Source organism: Anas platyrhynchos, chromosome 21 (genome assembly GCF_047663525.1).
Source record: "Anas platyrhynchos isolate ZD024472 breed Pekin duck chromosome 21, IASCAAS_PekinDuck_T2T, whole genome shotgun sequence".
NCBI lineage: Eukaryota > Metazoa > Chordata > Aves > Anseriformes > Anatidae > Anas > Anas platyrhynchos.
This window is the reverse complement of record NC_092607.1, coordinates 18325879-18346209: the sequence shown is the minus strand read 5'-3', so window position 1 is coordinate 18346209 and position 20331 is coordinate 18325879. Positions and strand designations below refer to the sequence as shown.

Genomic DNA, 20331 nt, shown 5'->3' with positions numbered 1-20331 from the left:
CGGCGCGTGCCGGGAGCCGGGCGGGGCGGGAGGCGGGGCCCCGCGCGGAAGATGGCGGCGGGCCCCGTGCCGTAAAGCGCGAGGCGGCGCCCTTCCGGCCGGGCCCTGGGCGCGCTTTGCGACGGCGCCGTGCGGCAGCGGCGGTTGGCGCCTTTGTCCTGGCGGGCGGCGGCCTGAGGCGGCGCGGGCCCGGCGCGGCGGTGAGTGCGCGGCCGGGCGGCGGCCCCGCAGCGCCGGGGGGCGCGGGGCGGGCGGGGGCGGCCTCGCGGCGGTGCCCCCCACACCCCCACACACACCCACACCCCCACCCGCCGCACGGGGTCGGCTGAGCGGGGCGGGGACGGGCCCGGGGCCCGCGGCTCCTCGGGGCCCTCCGCGGCGGGGTGAGGGCGCCCGGAGCCCCTCCGGCCCGGCAGGCCCCGGTGGCTGCCTCCCTCCTGCCGGGACCGGGACCCGCCGCGGGCTCCCTCGTGGCCGGGGGCCGGCCCCGTCCCGCTCCCGCAGCGCTGTCGGTAGAGCCGCGGGTTTTAAAGCAAAGCGGCCTGAATTGACCCCCCCGGGGCCCGTTGGCACGGCCGCTGCCGTGAGCCGGCCCGGTGCGGGGCCTGCGAGGCCCGGGGCCTGCGGTGGGTCCGGGCCCCGCCGCTGCTCGGGGCTGCAGGGGCCTCCTGGGCTGTGCCTGCAGCAGGAGCCGCAGCGGGGACGTTTCCCCGTTTGCCATTGCCCGGTATCGCAGGCCGACGTCTGGAACATGTGGGGCTTCTGGGCTCATCATTGCTAATGGGTCCTTGACCGTAATCTGCAGGCGCCAAATGGTCAGAGGCAGTGCTCGTGTGGGAAAGCTTCCTGCTGGCTCAGCGTGGGTTAGAGCTCGGGATTTATCGCTTCCTTTTGGAAGTGACCTGCAAGTGGAGAAACAGTTTGTTTTTTTTTGTTTTGTTTTGTTTTTGTATAGAAGGGTCGTGCATCCCCTTCCCACAGCCACCCCCTGCCATTCCCAAGCTCAATAAAAAGAAACGAGAATTTGTTCTGGCTTTCCATAATGGGAGCAGAATGTCCCACCGGCTGTGTTGGGAGCTGCTTGCGGGTGTGGCATCCCGAGGCCGTGCTGGTCCCAAGGCTGTGGTGGTGGGGCACCAAGCCCCTGCCCCGGGCAGTGCTCTGAGCGCTGGGCATGGCCCCGACCTCCCGGGTGCCTGCTGCGTGTCTTAGAGCTATTTCTCCACTTTGGGACAATTTTGAAAAGTTCTTTCAACCTCAGCTGAGAACTCAAGCTGTAATAACAGAAGTGAAATCTAAGAGCTGTGTACAGCAAAATGGGACAAGGCTTGGTCCTTCAGGTGAGGAAGGTAAAACTGTGTGTGTAGCAGGGGAAAACTTATAGGAGGACTGAGGCAAATGAGGTATAAGAACTGACTTTTTTCTTTGTTCTTGGAGTGTTTGTGTTTGTTTGTTTGTTTTTTGCTTTCTCCCTGTTCTAGCAGTTCTGTTCATTATAAAAAATAAATAAATAAATATTGGAGTGGGAGGCATTCTCAGCAGGGTTTCCTAAAGGCAGACAAATAATAAAAGCATAAAGGTGGTTGACCTTAAATCAGTTTTATGCCTCAAATCCTGGAGTAAACTTACTTCTCATGCCAATTAAATGTTGTAGAAGTACCTTAGTGAAATCATTTTGTGCTTTTTGGTGTCTGACTTGTTTATTTAGATGCTGCTTTTAAATTACAGTGCATGCAGCGTACTGGTAGGGGGGTGTGCTGGCTGTAGGCAGCTCTTGATGGACAGTAGAAGTTTCTGTTGATATATTCAACTTCACCAGCTTTTCTTTACGGGCTTCTTACCATCAGAAAATTCCATCCTGTATTTCTGTAGTCGGATGTTTAGGAAGGATGACAACTTCATTCTTCAAATAGTCTTCAACTTTGAAAATTTTGGTGCTTTTCACTTTTTTTTGAAGTGTTACTTAATGGTGACTTTTACAAGAGAAAGTGCAAATCCTGGATCAGTTTCCCTGGTTCTGTTTGGGTTGATAGGTTCTGTTCTGGTGCTTTGAGGATCTTGTTTTGTGTGCTAAAGCCCTTTGGGTGACTGTAATGAACACTGCTGCCTGTTCCCGCAGCGGTGCTGCGTTTATGTTGGGTGCTTAAATTCCAGCTGTGGACCCGCCTTCAGGGGAGTTGGCATCGCGGTGGGGACAAGGATGCGCTGCTGAGTAGCGAAGTGCATGAGAAGCTGCTTTCGGGGCTGGGAAGGCTAAGGGTTCGCGCTTAGTAAAAACATCCCAGTGTGGTCACTGGAGCACATTTTAAAATACTTTGCAACGTCTCATTCAAAGCCTATACAGAAACATTTGGCTCCTGTTATGCAATGTTGAGATGAGTGTTTCCCTTCTGCTTATTCAAATATTGCATAAATTTCAATTCTTCTTACCGATGAACTGAGGAATTAGGTATGACAACACGGGGGGCACTGCAAAGCTAAAGTTAAGATGTTTCAGCAGTCTGGGTTTTATTGGTATTTTAGTTTGGAGTTAAACCATTAAAACGCATCTGCAAAATAGATTAGGCTTGCTCCATTCCAGTTCTGTGGGAAGATCAACCGAAATGCTGCGGTGTACGTTTTTGCCAGACTTCCATGTCCCTTGTATTGAGATTTCTCTGGAGCGAAGCTTGCGTCAAACCGACCCAGTTGGCTTCTAGTCCACAAAGCTGTTAAGTTTAATCTTGTTCCAGTTTAATTTTAATGTCATGGATTGAAATTATATGCGTGGCCATTTCTCTTTTTTGCGAAGAGTTGGATTTGGAACGAAAGCAAAATGGCTCGAGGACGCAAGAGCAATAGCATCAAACAGAGCGACTTCACTAACAGCACCAATCCGCAGGATTTAGAGAGAAGACTTTTTGTCGGCAATTTGCCCACAGACCACATGACTCGTGAAGAAATGGAAGAGATATTTTCAAAATATGGCAAAATCAGGGGTTAGTATTTTATCTTATGCCTTTTTGTGGCTGGGAATTCAGTCAAATATAACTTTCATGCTTGTCAAATGCTATTTGATGGTGATGAGAGGAGTGACTTATGTTTCACTAATAAGTGACCTTTAATGATAATTTCCTCTGCCTGCATTTTCTCTGAACAAGTAATCCCCTCGATGCAGCTGTACCCTAGTGTGTATATATGAGCTATGCTTTATCTTTGGGGTTGCAGTGTGATATGACATGGAGCAAATCCATTCTTTGAAGTGACTTCGTAGTCTCTTACTGAAGTCGTGGTCACTTTGTGGGTTGTTTTTCAGTCACTGCCTTGTCAGAAGGAAGTTGATCTGTTTTGTGGTGCTGTCTAAGAAATGCATTTCAGAGTTCCTCAGCTCTGCATTTCAATCCCAGTAGACCCAGATTTCCCACAAAACTTGCCCAGCTGTTTCTGGGTAGTGCCCTTTGCTTGCTCCATCTGGTGGGGTGACGTGGCCTGGGTGCGGGGTCGTGCAGTCCCTTCCTTGTAACTGGTCTTGCCCTGCTGTTAACTTTTCCAGCCCTCAGCATGTACCATGGCTATGGGTTCGTGCAGTATGACCGTCTAGAAGATGTCCAGGCCGCTCTGGACGGTGAGAAGGGTCGCCTTTATAAAGGGTATAGATTAGGTAAGGAAAACTGATCCCTGCTCTTCTACTGACCTTAGCATGCGTTTTGGTAGAAAGGGTGCTTTTGTTCTAAAGCTCTCTGGAAAACTCGCTGTGTGGAATTTGCCTGGCATTAGTCTAAAGTCGCTTTGACCAGGTATGTATTTTCCTTCCGAGTTACCTGCTCTAAGTGCTGTGTGGTTCATCCGGAGTGTTTTCTCTTGCTACTTAGGTCTTGCTCTGAACTTATGTTTGTGTTAGTGTTTGAACAGATCTATAACCTCATGTAAGGAACTGTTGAGCACGTAAGCCCTGCAAAGTATTGATTGAAACTTCACGCGCTTAGTTTTAAAAACATTTGTAAAGCAGTTCTGGGCTTCATCTTGGTAGGTTCAGAGGAATTGGCCACAGAACCTAGTGTCCTGTTAGATAAGAAAACTTAACTTGGATTGTCTTGCACGTGGGGAAATCAATCTGTAAGTAGCCATAAAATACAAGGTGCTTTAAAAAGGCCATTTTCATAAAGATGAAGATAATTCTGCTAAATATGCTGGGAGCAATCTTAAACAGAAAGGAACGATGGGAAGTCTAAGAATAATCTATTAAGTGCAAGTAAAACGTTACTTCCAAAGCAAGCCTGCGCTAATTTAAAGAAAAACTGTTTGATTTAGGAAGGAGTGAAAGGAGCAGTAAATAGCAAAATGGAGAAGTACCAAATACAAGCCTGAAGGTGGAGATGGTGGCAAATAGGGAGGACAGAAGGCTACAAAGAGAAATTATGGCCAGCATTGTCAGAGTCCAGAAGTTTAAACAGGAGCAGCTGCATCTGACTCAAATGCTAATGGGTAATTATTTGGAAGTGATAACTAATTGGAGAAGACCACCTAGTCTTCAGGTAATCTTTCTTCTCTCTCTTTTTGAAGAGTTGAAAGATGTTGCTTTTTATGTAGTTTCCATTTCAGTAAAAAGCTTAAAAAAAATAAAGCCAGCAGCTACCAAAACTAGACCTCTCAAAATAATTAAATCAACATTTGTGAGGTTCAGTGCAATGAGGACCTCCCTAGGCTTTTAATGTTGCTTTTCTTGGAAAACTGTGGAGTTCTGGGGCCCTGGCAGAGCGCTGCGAGCTTGCCAACAGGTTGAGCAGAGCAGAGCCCAGCATCAGCCCTGGCAGCAAGTAGATTGCATGCACGTCCTGCCAAGTGCCTGGTGAAAGAATAATCCCAGTCAAAGTAAATCCTGTCACACTAACAGTACTGCAAGTTTTCTGGATAAAAGTAGCAGTGTCGATGTAGAAGACTTCTGTAAGATGTTTGATTTGATTAAGAAACTAGTACAATAAAAGCAGCGAAGTGTTTTGTGGGTTTAAAATGAATTTCAGTGCAACATAGATGGAATCGCTCAGTGTTTTGAGTGGTGTTCTGGAAGAATTGGATCCTTGCCGTACAGTGTTTTCATAAGAAACTTGTATAGAAAGCACACTATCATCTTTTAAAAAGAGGGAATATAATGGAGGTTGAGTCACTGATGGTGAAGTGACCTGGGCTTCTTCCTAAGCTGAATACAGACGGAACTGCACTCCCAGGAAAGGCCAATCTGAAGGTCTGCACCTAGCAGGAGTGCTTTTGTCATCCTTAGCTGTACAAAACAGATTTGTAAGTAGGTTTTAGTTCCTGTGGGGTTTTGCTGCTGGAGTACTGTGTTCAATTCTGGTATGCCCAGTTCAGAAAGGATAGTGCTAAATTGGAAAAGCCCCAGGAAAAATCCTAAGGGTTAAAGAGTTGAAGAGCAAGACCTAGAAAAAGGCTCCTTGAGTGGATTGTAGTCTAGTAGGTATAGGTATGACAATAAATGGAAATAAATAGTTTTATTTAACAGCAAAATAAGTTATACTTGGAATAATTCATTGGAACTTTGGTTTCTGTGCTCTGGAGACTTATAGATGGGAGCCAAAAGATGAGCTCTAGTTCAATTCTGCTGCTTGACTTGAGATGGGAATGCAATTCAAGAAACTCTTGCCACCTGTGCTTATTCTGAAGGTTGCACTGTATGGTTGCAGTGTCGCTGTCATCTCAAAGTCCTACAAAACAGAAGATTTTCATTTTCTGAGAAGTTGTTTTGTCAATGTTCAAGCAATCTGTAAATTCTGCTGGCATTAAATAAAATGTTATTAAATCACTTTGTGCAAGAGAAGGATCCCTGTCAAAGGTGTCTTTGTCTCCTAGTAAAATATTTGTTCAGGTTTAAATGATGCTTTTTAATTTGAAAGAAATGTATGGTATTGAGTGCAAAAATCACAATATAGGTTTCTGCAATGGCATCTTACAGCAAAAATAAAAATCTTAAACCCAAAAAGCAGATAGTGTCTTGCTTAAAGATAACATTTGACTTGAAAAATGTTCTCAGCTAAAAAATAAATGCAAGGAAAACAGTTACTTCAGTTATGCAGTGTAAGTATTAAATATACTGGCTAATAAGAGGGCAAAAGGCTTTGTGAGGGTTCAGTCTTGCTAATACATCCACAAATGCTTAAAAGCTTTCTTTATCTTTAATGAGGAAAGCTGTGTAGGGAATACATGTCCTTCAAATTTAGTTTGTGATAGCAGACACTGCAACTGTACTTGGTTCTGGAGAGGCTGCTTCTAGCCCCGTGAATGCTGTTACCCTGCGCTCAGTCACATTCAGATCGCGCTTGCCCCTCTCCCTCTATGAACAGAACACGATACTTCTTGACTGACTGACAGCAGGGGCAACAATTAGAGCTAAATTCTTACCTCAAATTTTAATTTTGAATGTAATGAAGGATGGTTTGGGAAGTTATAGAAGGTGTAGAAGTCAGCCTAAGGAACATTACATGGCATGTTTAGCTACTTCTAAAGCTCCTGCAAGTGACCAGTATAAATAACTAATAAACTTTAATTGTTGTTAGATTCTTGGGGAGCAGATAGGACCTACGTTTGGTTTTGTTAATTTTCCTTAAAAGGTTCTCGGAGTAAAACATCTGAAATCACTTCTGTTTGTTCTTGCCCCTCTCTAGTACATTATTTCATCTTCAGCCAGCTGTTACAGCAGGCTTTGTTTCTCCCCAGTAGAACAGTATTGGTCCCTACCAGTTTGGGGCAACTTCACGTTTTCTGGTTGAGGACAAGACTGTTCCTTCAGTTCTCTTCTTTGTTTTTCACCTCATAGTGTTTTTCATGGAGATACTGAGAAGCCAACCAGTTTTCAAATTTCTGACCTATTGCACCTCTTTGCATCTCAACCCAGTGCCTGAGTGCCCCTTGTTGACTGCACCAGGAGCTCGTGCCTCGGGCTCCCTGCATCCCGTTTCCTCCGTGGTGGAGGCTGCACAGTTCAGTGCTGCAGCGGCCCCTTGGAAGGCAGTTGCATGTGCCATTTGAGAACCCTTGAATTATTGTCACCAAGGGTAGCTGCATGCTCCATTGAACAAGACTGGCTGTGAATTTAAGACTGCTGGCCCACAACTTCCTTTCTCAGAGGTTTTCAGACTCTGCTTTTTCTCCTAGAGTCCATGAGTTGCATTCTGCTCGCTCATAGACTGCAGAAGAAAGAGGTTCTTATGGAGTGAAGAGTCTGGATGTAGGCCTGAAATAAAGTGTTAAAACTTCTCCTGAGCTGTCCACCCTATTTTGAAGTCAGAGAAATCCATGAAAACTTCATTGCATTGTACTATCTAAACTTAATAAAAAAATTGTCAAAGTGACAATGTCTCTCTGCTGAATGTATTTTCTTGCACCATCTGGTTGTTGTTGAGCTTAAGTTGCTTTCATTTGAATTGTGCTGATGATCTTTTTTTTGTTCCATAGCATTGAACAGATGGGTTGATTATTCTTTACAGATATTAATAAAGCAGCGGAAAGAAGAAATATGAATAAGGCTTCATCAAGGTCCAGTCCGGCACGAAGGTAAAGTACCTGGAAGCAGTGAGTTATACTAGGAAGGGCAGGCTTTTAGGGCATGAGCCCACTGCCTGTGCTAAATGTCTGTCTCTCTTCCCTACTGCCACCTCCCCAGTCAAACGGAGATACTCACGTGAGACAATCGGGATGCGACTGCTCCACCTGTAAGAGCCCTTCTGGCGCTGACGCCTCAGGAGGCACGAGGGAAGCCTCGTGCTTGCTGCTGTTACTGCAGCTAAGTGTTACGCTGTGTGGCACAAGTTATAAGACTTGTGAGGAAGAATCAGCTTGGTGTTTGTTCCTGACCCAAGTCTCAGAGAAGCCAAGGCATGTAGAGATACTGCCAAGGGGCTGTAGTGTTCTCAGTGCAGAGGACTTCAGGATCTTGCCTCTTCTCATGTCAAAAACCTGCAGTCCTAAAATGAAGATGGAAAAATGCACGTTTGCAAAGCACAAGGCAGCGTGTATCTGTATTGCACTGCCCCATCTGCATGTGTACTTGCATTTTCAGTATGTGGAACAAGTCTCTGCAGTTACACCCAGGGGTGTGTGTCTGCCTGCTTCTCCTGGCTCCCCACGCCTCAGCAGGCACCGCAGGTGCAGCTCCTGCACGCCCTCTGCGTGTGAAGTCACAAGCAAGTGGAGAAGACACGCATTGTCCTGCCATGGGAAGATGACTGCCGTTTCCTTTCAGTGGTGTCGCTGGGGAGCGCACCGAGACGTGCTGTGGTTACCGTGTGGTGTAAGGCCTGCATTTTCTGCACTTACACTGTTAGGCTCTGCACACACAGGAGGTGACACGTTGGACTTGAAAGTAATCGACTCTCACATGGTTGGTGTGTTCTATTAATTTGACCTGTTAAATTATCAAAAAGTGGGAAAAAGTGCAACTTGCAAGACATCTACTGCCAAAATGCAGAGAATCTGAGTATCTGCAATCCTTGGCGCTTTGTATATACTGCATTTATCCTGCACAGGGCCAAATGCATTTGCAGAGAGCAGTGCATAGGCAGCAGGCCCAGGAAATGCTTCAGGCACATGTCTGGGGGTTCATGTCACAGAAGCAGCAAGGCTTGGGCCTGGGCAGTGCCAGGCATGCTTGGTGCTGGCATGGGGACCCCAAAAGTGCTGCGCACACGTGAGCAGCAGGCACTGATGCCACGCCTTTGGCCTTGGTGGCACTGCAGGTATACGATGCTGCAGGTATGAGAAGCAGACGCCAGTGCAACGACCATTGGGCCTCAGACCACATTGCAAGGGACATGCAGCAGGCACCAGTGCTGTGGGCATTGGGATCAGTGATCCTGCATGCTCACAACAGCCTGTGCCCCTAAGGAGCACTGGAGACACACGAGCCCTGGGACTGGACCACCACCACAGGCACAGGACTCAGCTGGCGCTGCGGACACCGTGCCCATCCCGTGTGGCTGGCACCAGGTCCCAAGCAGCAGCGCAGGCAGCAGTGAGGCTGTGGGTGCTGAGTCGTGGGCAGGGCAGCAGATGCTGGACTCCGGACCGTGCCGCAGTGCCTGACCAGCAGCTGCCGATGCCAGGGTGTGGAGTCCTGAGCCCTGCTGCGGGCCCAGGCAGCAGCGCTGAGTCCCAAGTAGCTGCAGGCAGCTGGCACTGCAGGAGCCGGACCACAGAGCGCAGAGGTGGAGAGGCAGAGGCAGGAGGCTGCTGTGCCCTCACGCTGCTGCTGGGCGGCAGTCACGCAGGTGCGAGAGCAGAGGAGGCCCGGTGCCACGTCTGTAGTTGTGTTGCACTTGTGCGTTGTTCTTTCCGGATCAATTTGTCTCTGCAGATAATGTGGCCTGTTCTGGTCACCCCCACCCCAGCTGGAATAAATGTCATATTGCAAAACAATTCCTCTGCATCTGGCTGTTTTGCTGTATAGTCTCACAGCTACAGAAAGGTCAGGTACTCAGTATTCATCATAGCAAACGAGGAGTTTCCCCTGAGCTTCTGCCATCATTCACTGCAGGCTGGGGGGAGGAAGGGGTAGGGGAAGACAACGTGCATCTCTCCTGGGCTGTGGTTCTGTACAGATCACAACCATAAAGCTGATTTGTGTGCTCAAGAGACTGAGGGAGTATACACGTGTGTGTGAGCACAGTTTCTGTAACAGGAGAAGGCTGTATATAACCTGGGTGGCAGCACTGTAGTTTGTCCCAAGACCTGTTTTCTCTCTGGAATCGAGAATGCCAGCGATCCTCTGTGTCCCCCAGAACAGCTGGGTGTCCGAGGCACCAAAGTCCATGCATGAGCTCTGCTTCTCACTGCTGTCTGTTCTACCTCTTAGAGAAACTTGGGTGCATCTGGCTTGTTGCTCCTGCTGTTCTCTCCGAGTGACTACAAAGTGAATGCACTGTAGTGGAAACAGAATTAAATTTTGCTTATCTTTCATAAACTAGATTAGTCTGATAGAAGATTTTTTATTTACAAAACTTGACAGAGGTGAAAAGATGCAAAAAAAAAAATGTATTGTTTTCTTATAGTTGCCAGTATCGTGGGGAAAGAACATTCCAAGCATATGAAGCTCAGTAGTTTCCTTGCAAGATTTTTTTGGTTTGGCTTAGACTACAGTGAACGTTATGTTTTCTTTGGAAAACAAAATATGACCTGGAAAAAACTACTGTTTTGGAAAAGATGAAGACTGGAACGTTGCTCTCTTGACTCTGAAGACAGCGTGGTACAAAGTCTGAATGAGATGGATCATTCAGATGTGACAGGATCCTGTTCCTGCTGATGGTGCAGTGCTGGTTGGGTTTGGTACCCTTTTAATGTGGGGCCTCATAAACATCAGACTGACTTTCCACAGGAACTGTCCCTTCACTGTCAGGACACGACGGTAGCTTTCTGCTAACAGCACAAAACCAACCACACCATGGAGCCTACTGTGTCTCTGGTCTCAACAAGCTCTTTTTTAATCATGTGCCAGTAGCATCCTATTTCAGGTATTCTGCTGTCATCGACTTGTGAATTCAATAGGTCCCTTGAATGCTCCTAGCTATCCCATATCTGTGGGTATTAGGCCACAGCACCTTGAATTCTCTCAAGGAATGTGCAAGTTAACGTTTGATTGATGATCCGTGGCTGACATCAGAGGTCAGAGGCCTTGCAGTGATGGTTTCTGAGGTGCCTGCTCGCTCTTCCCACAGGCACCCTACAGTTCTAGTGATGCTCCAGTAAGGAGCTTTCTGTGACTCTTGGCTACAATAAACGTTGTAACTAAGAAGATTCTCCAAATATGTTTGTTTTGACAAATGTGTTTTGGGGCAATTCTTGTCATGGGATAGGAGGGAGGCTTCAGCTGCTGAGAGGAGGGTCGCTTTGGCACCTCAGGTAAGAGATCTGGGGGTAACCACACTTGTCCTGTTAGCAGTCTAATGGAATTTCCCTGGTGTTTTCAGAGAGCCATATGCCTACGGGGATGGCCGAGATACCAGACGCGATCGCTCCCCTCTTCGGGGGAGCCCACGGAGAGATCCCAGAGATGGCAGGGATGGTAGAAACGGACGAGATTCCAGAGACGCTCGAGACATTCGAGCCAGAGACATGCGTGATGCTAGAGACCACAGGGACCCACGGGACCTGCGAGACCTTCGAGACCCCCGGGATATCAGGGATCCAAGAGACTTACGGGACCCTCGTGACGTTAGAGACTTTCGTGACCCCCGGGAGCCGCTGTATGATCGATACAGGGACCCGCGGGACATGAGGAATCCACGGGACATGAGGGATCCGCGGGATGCGAGGGATCCGCGGGATATGAGAGACCCTCGGGACCCTCTGTACAGGTAACTTTCCCGGGGCTGTTTGGCAGCACGATGTTACGGCACTGCCCCTCTGGTTGTAGTGGTCGGAGCGGTGCCAGGTGTTTAACGTAAGGATATTGCTCTAGCTGAGGACAGTTGGGTGCCTGCTTTGGGTCTTGAGGGTAACAGCTGGGTTCTTCGGTAACTGAGCTCGAGGAAGGTCTGTATGGGATGCACTGGTGAAAGTTACTGACTGAGGTGTGCTGGAGCATGGGAACTACTGCTTCTGTAAACCTTGCAGGCGAGATGAGACTTACGACCGCTACCTTCGCCTTGAAGACTACTACCGGCGGAAGGACGACTCGTACTACGACCGTTACAAAGAGCATTTTGATAGAGCACCAGTGAATTCAGAAGGTTAGTGCCTTTGAGACCAATAAACATTGGTCAGATGTGTATTTATTAAACGGGCAGATCTGCCTCCTCCTCTGGGAGGATGTAGATGGCTGTGGACAGGCACCATCCACAGTGCGTTACCTCCTGTGGCGCTGGCTGGTTTGGAGACAGCCCAGCCATACACACCTCTTTGCTCCGAGCAGATCCAAAGAGCATTATTTGTTCTGTCTTTCTGTGGCTTGGTTTCAGACCGTCTCAAGCGCGAGGAGCGACGGCGAGAGGAGCTTTACCGCCAGTACTACGAGGAAATCAAGAGACGTTTTGATGCAGAGAGACCTGTGGATTGTTCTGTGATAGTGGTGAACAAACAGACAAAGTAAGAAAGTAATGACCACTGGTTGTTATTGTGTGCTATAAGAAAATGGAATTAAGCTTAGCCCTGCCTTGGGGATATTTGTCTTGCAGATTCCCTTGAGAGTGGCTTTAGAGCCCTCAGAAAGCCACAGCTTCTGTGGAAATACTGACTGGTTCATCAGATGTAGAAATACCATTATATCTTAGGCTTTACTTGTATTCCCTTGTCAGCTATCAACATGCCTTGTCCTGAACTTTTTCTACACGCTCTTCACGTCAGCCTACTGTCACGACAGATTGTAGTGGCCAATACTTGTTTTTTTGGGGTTGAATGATATGGAACTTAGTAACGTGCTAATCAGCAGAGAGCACAGGGACATTGTCAATGTTGAGTCATGGGGGTGTCCCTTTCAGAGCTTGTGTCAGATTGAAAGGAGCTGAAATTTGTCCACTTCAGCTCCTTTCAGTCAGCAGTTATCTGACTTAGATTACTAAGTCGGATACCGTTCAATGCAGTGTGTAAGAAATATAAAATCACTGCTGAAAGTAGTCATGAAGAATACCAAAAGCATGCGTAACAAGGAAAATCTCATGTGGCAGTCTGAACCTTTACGGAGGTGTCCCCACTCAGTGTGCCTCTTCACTGCGCTAAATGCGAGATCACTTACCTGGAAACAAAAACGTAGGCCATGACTGTAAAAACATGCACTTTCTTTTGGAATGTAAGGACTGAAAACAATTTTAGGAGTCAAATGGATTTCAGTCAAGAATGCTGGTATGTCTATGGTTTGGAGAACAGGCAGTGCCTCTGTTGGGAACAGGGAGGCGTGCCTCTGCCTAGGTGAGGGGAGCAGTGCTGTAATGAGGGCACCACTCTGACGTCTGTACCTCTACAAATACATACATTGAAGAATAGAAAAGATGTAGATGACCACAGATCTGGCTTGGGGTCTGAGGAAAATGTTTGTCAAGAGGAAATTTAAAGCTCTCTTTAATCCCTATGAAAAAGGGAAAAAAAAAAAAAAAGATGAAGAGTTGCATTTATTTAACTTTGCTATACCTGTGAGGCAGAAAGAGAGCTGCTGCTTGCCTGGTCTGGTGACAGAAGGCAGAGCAGGAAATCAGAGTTGGAAACCAGGGAAATGGTGAAACAGAGGTTTACTTTTAGTGGGGCTGATTACCTATTGGAACAAATCTCCAAAGGGAATTTTAGATTCTTTATCCCTTGGTGTCTAAAAGTCTTTGGGAGATACAGAGCACAAATTATTGTACCCAACAGAGCATTCTGTGCTGTGCTTTGTGCAGAAGGATCATCTTAACGTTCATCAAGCACCTGAGAATCTTTCTGGTGTGTAACAGCCACAAACCTTAAGAGCCTGGAGCACGTGGTAAATCCTGGATGTTGAAGCATACTTGTCACCTACTATAGGCCTATTAAAAGATGATTCATGAAGGACTTAGATATGTTATCAGTGTAACTTAGAAAACTTTAAAAAGGCATTTGGGCGCAGAGGAACAGTTTTAGTCACCTTTGCAGTGCTCACCTCCAAAGGTGATAATCTGAACCTCCTTCACAAGCTGCAAGTGTGCACAGACTAAATCTCTCAGAGTGCATATGCAGCCAGTATTGCAGCTTTGGACCTGAGTATTGTAAGCTTAATAAAAGGTTTGGAAACTTTCAGCTCAACTGTATGAGCTATTGTTTGTGGGAAGTCTGCAGGGCAGTGGATACAGGAAAAGTGGATTCGTAGATGCTGTGTTGATAGTGGGCTAGAACAGATCACAGCTAATAGAATTAAAGAGCAAGAGAAAATGTATTTGCAACTGAAGGGAAAGTATGGATAGTTAATTCTCTGAAAATTAATATTCAGGTTCAAACGTTGACCTGTGCTACAGTGACTTAGGATAAGGTGCACTTGAAGACACTAAACATGGCACGAGAAACTAACTGTCTTCTGGAGGTTAGCTGCTGTGCTGCACACTTGTTAGATCTCTTCAGGAATAAATTGCCTCATTTAATGAGAGTTCAATTTAAATGCATTTATATGTAAGCAGTTTTATAATAGTATAAATCCTTTTGCAGACACTTTTTCAGCTAAGCTGAGGCTTGATTTATTATCTATCTCAGTTAAACTGAAATGACTGATTTAGTTCAAAATAAGGGTGGGATCTAGGCTTTTACAATACAATATTGAGATTGCCTTAATACTGTCCTGTTAAACATTACGAAGTGAGGTAAGCCATCAGGAAATTGAATCTGAGATGGAGAGGGTGAATGTGCTAGAGTTTGTTTCTGTATGTGACTGACTTGTAAAACTCTGCTGGCTTTGCTTTGTGTTAGGGAGTACGCGGAGTCGGTGGGGCGGAAGGTGCGGGATCTGGGCATGGTAGTGGACCTGATCTTCCTCAACACCGAGATGTCACTGACGCAAGCCTTGGACGATGTGAGCAGAGGAGGGTCTCCTTTTGCCATCGTCATCACCCAGCAGCATCAAGTTCACCGTTCTTGCACTGTTAACATCATGTTTGGCACCCCACAAGGTACCTGAGGTCTTAGTAGGCTGCGTAGCTATGTGGTCACTCTGTTTTAGAGCAGTTCTTTGTGTAGTTCATTTTTTCTTGAGCAGTTCCACACGAGATGATGTTCATCCACGCTATGTCATAAGGAGTTACTAGCAACTTCATGGCAAGTGATACCTGTAACTATCATTATTTACAAATTTCTATAATAACTTATTTGTCCCTTGCCAAAAAGGCTGTCTAATTTCTGCAGGAGAGAATCTCTGCTGCATTTTAGGGAAAGTCATGATCGCCAGTGCTAGAAGAACCACAGTTCTAGAAAAGACACTACTGCCTTGATAGGTTTCTGAATAATACCAGTCCAGCCTCAGTTTACCACTTAACCGTTTTCTCAAAGAGGAAGTGTTCGGAATGTGAAAAATCACAAGACAGATTTCATAAGCAAATGAGAATTAAGGAAAAGACAATAGGGATAGCTGACTCTGTCAAGGCAGAGATCTGACTGTGAAACTGGAGGGAGTTGTAAGGAGACACAACTATACAGTGATTGAGTGGACACATCCCATATTTTCACCACTATTTATACTTGTTGCATAATTTTCTGTCTCAGGGTATGACTTGGTTGTTGTGAGCATGCAACATTTGTATCAACAAATATTTTGTCAGAAGGTGATTTTGGAAAGTCGGGCTTTTGCTACGATCATGCCTGCTCATGTGCTGTTTACAGAAGTGGGTGTTTGACCGCAGTTGAGCTTTCAGCAGTTTTCTCCCTTGTTATGTTCTCAAGTAATGTTTTGTCAGGTCCATCTGAATGCACATTCACCATTTTTTGTTGCTTACTGACTGAAGAAGCCTGGTTTCTTTTAACATCTGATCCAGGTGTGGGGAGATTCTGTCACTTTCTGCAGAAATCCATCTCAAGCACACTTTCAGTGGCCTTTCTACTGCCCTTGGTTTTAACTCTTAACTCCTGTGGTTTAATACCCGTCCTGCTGCCAAAACTTCTCTTCTTCACTGGATTTAGCTGCATATCAGATCTGATAAGAGCCCCTGTCATTAACTCATTCACAGCGCTTTCTAGATATTTAATATTTTGCACTTGAACCGCATACGGTCACCTTTCCATTCCTGTTAGTTTTAGGGAACTCTTTCACAACTTGTGTAAAGCTTAATGTGGAAGTGAACCCCAGGGCTTTAGGCATTTTTGTGGAAGATAAAGGACTTCTCTTTTAATCTCTCTGCGTAAATCTGTCTTCTGGGGAACATTTATGTGTGTGCTTTGTGAAGTGGAAATAATGACCTCAAAAACTTTAAAAGGCAAGTGTAAATAAAAAAGTTGAAACTGACCATTATTCGATGTATTACGGAAGAACTTTATTGCTGTTTATTGTCCCAGAGTTTAAAACAGAAGCAGCAGTGTGAAATTCAGCCTGTTCTTCTTTCCTCCCTGTCTCCTGCATATCTTCACACTACATTAAGGTGTTGACAGTACAAAACCAAAGAATATTCTCATCAGTGTCCTGCTCTGGGAAGGTCTGTCAGCCTAGAGAGTGCGATTCTGGGGCCTGTCGAAGGGTTCAGCAGTAGAACAGCTGGAGCTGTCTCCTCTCGGAGCGTGGAGAAGTTGTGTGAAAGGTAGAGGGAGCTGCTTTCTCTTTTATTCAGATGAGAGGCCAGAAGGACTGGTGTGATAGCTTCTCAGAGCCCTCAGCTGTGGAAAGAAGGGTGGGCCTTGCTGGGTGATAGCCTTGAGCCTTTTGGCTTAAGAAATTGAACTCTTGCTGTGTGCCTAGAGAGCTCTCCAGATCTATGCTTGCAGTTCCTAAGAGGTGCCTGCCTGCTGAATGAGATACGCTGCTGCGAGGGAGACAAGATACCTCCTTTTAATGCCTTTGGTTTTCTTACAGTGTTTCTTTTCCTTGTGCAGAACACCGCAACATGCCACAAGCTGACGCCATGGTGCTGGTGGCAAGGAATTACGAGCGCTACAAAACAGAGTCACGGGAGAAGGAGCGTGAAGAAATTGCCCGGCAGGCTGCCAAGATGGCAGATGAGGCTGTGCTGCAAGAGCGAGAGCGCCCACCCCCTGTGGAGGAGGGGGCCAGAGGGGGTCACCCTCCGGCGATCCAGACTCTCTTGAACCTTCTGGCAGACAATCGCTATCTGACTGCTGAGGAGACTGATAAAGTAATTAATTACTTGAGAGACCGGAAAGAAAGGTTACTTAGGGGAAGCACTGATTCTCTGCAGGGTAAGTTGTGTCAACCCCAGACAACGCTACTGATTGTCTGGTTAGTGGGTTCTCCGGGCTGGGACAGGACAGCAGTACTGGCATTACAGAGGGGTCCTAGTGTAGTAACACTTTCACACAGCGACGTATTTTACGGAGATGGACGTGTATTCAGGAGTGCTGAGACTATTCTGATATTTCATGTGACAGAACTTTTATATTGGATTCTCTCAGGGAAACCACAGTGCTGCCATAACTGATGGGCTGCTACACAAAGGGCAACAATTATGTTGGGTGGTTTGGGTCCCCCAGAGCTATGCAGCCCTCATGTTTAGAGGGGTGGGTATTCACTGAGACTTGTGTCTTCTTGGTAGCTGCCTCACTAGTTTCCTTTAGGTGCCTCTTCAAGGGCATTTGGAGAACTTTAACTCTCTTTCTTTTGTTTCCCAGCACCCATGTCAAGACAGTCTCTGGGAGCACCTTCAGCGTCATCTCTGGGCAGTCAGTCCAGCCTTCCAAGCGCTCAAGCTCATCAGGGTTCACAGCCTCTGGTCCCTGCTCCTTCTGTTCCAGTGTCCTCTGCTAATCCTCAGCAGGAGCTTCAGGCAAAAATCCTCAGTCTCTTCAACAGTGGGGCAGCAGCAGCTGCTGTAGCAAACAGCAGTTCTGCAACCTCTGCGGGCACATCGGGTGGCACACCGAGTCAGAACTTCGCTAACATGGCCAGCGGTCAGGCCCGATCAGCACAGATGAGTGCTGGAAATTTAAACCAGGCTCAGCAGAGATTGCAGACTCCAAGCGCACAGCTTCCTGCCCTCCAAGGCCCTTCAAGAAATGCAGGTCCAAGACCTGGAGCTCCTCCGCCAGCTCAGGCACTCTATGGCCAGCACCAGAATCGCCTCCCTGCCCCTCCCAGTGTACCTGCTCAAAGGCCAGTCTCGTCTGGTATCAACTTTGACAACCCTAGTGTACAGAAAGCCTTGGACACCCTTATCCAGAGTGGTCCTGCACTCTCCCACCTAGTGAGCCAAACAGTGGCTCAGGGGCGAGCAGGGTCCTCTGCCCAGCAACCCATGGGTTCCTACCAGCGACACTATTAAAGCTGAGCTGTCAAGCCCTTTCCCCTTCCCTTTGCCATTCCATACTTATAGCTGTTTAAAAAGTCTCCTGTTCTTGACATGGGACAAATGCCCCTGGATATGCATGTCCTCTCCACTTTGGTGAGAGTGTACTCCCAGTGGCATTGCTGCTGAGTATTGCTAGTGCTGCCCTTCCTCACTTCGGTCTGGATAGCAGTGTAGCGGTGTTCAGAGAAGTGTATTTTATTTTCTCAGTGGCAGAATATGCTGAGAGCCACTGTGGGTAATTGATTGTTCTGTCTAAGCACAGAAGCTGCTGCAATGACGGTCCTTCTGCTTTTTCTCACTCCCATTAGCTGGTGTATCTTCACCATGCAATGCAGTCTGGTCTCACCAAATGGTCTTAGCACAGTTTTGGGTCAGTGGTTTTGAGAAAATGAGATGGGACTGAACAGAGCCCTCTGGAGATGCATCTTTTTGGAAGGGGCCCTATTTTTCTTTGGATTTTTTTTTTTTTTTTCAATGCCACATAAACCAGTCTGAGAGAGAAAGTACAATGGTAGCACTAGCAGCTGAATTCATGTAGCACGTGCCTGACCATAACTTCGTAAGCCACGACAGTACCGGTCAGTGCTTCTGTAGCTGGGCTGTCCGGTCCTGGCGGAGTGAGGCTGACAAGTGCTCCTCACCTCACCCAGCAATGCAAAACGGCAGTTCTGGTCCAAGCACAGAGGTGGATCGGAAACAAGAGCTTCTGGGTGAGGCAGGGATTTCAAGTGGTCAGTTGATTTTCCTACACCCAAGTCAAGTCGTCAATTTTAAGTTCAATATATTAAATTTGGTATATAAATTTCCTTTTCTTATAATCTTGCTTCGGCACAGTTGGTTACTGTAGCCCAACAGCTCAGCCACGCTGATGTGCTGCTGGACCTGTCTTGCAAATACCTGCAGCCCATTATCAGGTGGTGAATGTCTGCTCTCGGAAACTTCATCTGTTCGTTGGTGTTTTGTCCATCTAATGTGGAGAGGCAGTGCCGACATGCAATACTATAATTTTATACATTTTTCAACACTTTGGTAGCTGCAGTGGACAGTTGAGTGGAAAATCAGGCAGTGATATTTCACCGTGTTTTTAACCAGTAACATAATTTGATACCAGAATACAAAACTCCTCTATTTTGTCCTCCCTTGCACAGTCTTTGTGGAGTCTGTAGGCTTCCTGCAGAACCGAAAGATAGTAAGAAAGCAACATTTTGGAGCAGAGATTTTTTTGTTTTTGTCCTAGGTGGTTTGTGTTGTAGCTTTTTTTTTTTTTCTTTCTGTGCTGTTAACAAAAGGACATTACTTTTTAATAAAAAGACAGGAAAAACATTTTGTTGCATTTTTGATGCCTAACAGCTTGATTACTGCTGGAATACATTATTCCACTGTGTTTGCCATTACCCTCTTCCAGGTAAGCTGCTTCAGACGCTGCCCAGCACTGGATGCCAAGTGGAAAGTGAACAAAGCTTTCCGTGCCCTCCTGTGAGAGTACCGTGGTCTGTCTCAGTTTATAGTACTGTGGTACTTACTGTCACCCACTGGACTTGGACACTGTGGACCAGATCAGCCCATGTGCTTGTTCAGGGACCAGCACGTTGGGGCTCTGTGTGATGGGGGCCAATGTGAGAGGCCCAAAAGATGCTCTAGCTGCTGGGAGCCTCCCTCAGCCCAGTGACTGGGTGCCCAGTGCTGGAACTGCACTTGCTGTTAATTGAACAGCTGCCGCTTAAAGCTGAAGCTACCCCTCCCTGTGCATTTTAGCACCGGCCTCCCTTTGTGCTGCCCTTGTTAGACAACCTGAAATTAAATAGAATGTGTCTGTCTGCTTTCTTTCCTCTTCCTCCCTTTCTCCCCTTCTGCAACCCAGAGGCTTCCATCAGCTTAAACATGGGAACAAAATCACATTGTAGATGTGATTTATTTATTTATTTATTTTAATTTAGCATAGGTTCTGCTGCTTTCTCTGACAGTATCCTTCTGGACGTAATATCCAGCATACAGCCAAATACCTATTATGGGGGGTGAACAGGGTCTGGCTCCAAGGGTCACAGTAAATGGGGTTGCATCAGATCGTCCATCAGTCAGTAGTGGGGTTCTGCAGGGTGCCACAAATGGGGTGATGAGGCTGGAGAGCAGCCCCACAGAAAGGGGTCTGGGGGCTCTGTCGGGCAGCGGGCTGACCCCGGCAGCCAGGAGGTGCCGCAGGCACGGCACGGCTGCTGCCCCAGGGAAGGGTCCTGCTCTGCTTTGCCTTGCCTCGAGCACCACGTGCACTGTGGGGCAGGGACATCACGCTGTTAGGGAGTGACAGGACCCGAGGGAACAGCACGGAAGGGTCAGGCAGGTGTTAGGGGAAGGTTCTGCACCCGGAGGTGGTCGGGCACTGAACAGGCTCCCCAGGTCACAGCACCGA

General features: G+C 47.1%; 1 protein-coding gene across 3 annotated transcripts; it reads left to right on the top strand.

Moving 5' to 3' along the window:
• The first annotated feature begins 14 nt into the window (after positions 1-14).
• NCOA5 (nuclear receptor coactivator 5) lies at positions 15-19247 on the top strand. Of its 3 annotated transcripts, XM_027442948.3 has the most exons (10): positions 66-200; positions 2792-2978; positions 3533-3640; positions 7479-7545; positions 10953-11339; positions 11599-11714; positions 11943-12069; positions 14389-14588; positions 16495-16818; positions 17248-19247. In XM_027442948.3, the coding sequence occupies exons 2-10, from the start codon at positions 2816-2818 to the stop codon at positions 17895-17897; spliced, it is 2142 nt and encodes a 713-aa protein (XP_027298749.1). In that variant the 5' UTR covers positions 66-200; positions 2792-2815; the 3' UTR covers positions 17898-19247. The 3 variants fall into 3 exon arrangements, with proteins under 3 accessions (XP_027298750.1, XP_027298751.1, XP_027298749.1); XM_027442949.3 differs by lacking the exons at positions 2792-2978; positions 3533-3640 and having other exon boundaries at positions 15-200; XM_027442950.3 differs by lacking the exons at positions 2792-2978; positions 3533-3640; positions 7479-7545 and having other exon boundaries at positions 60-200.
• Positions 19248-20331: the final 1084 nt, after the last annotated feature.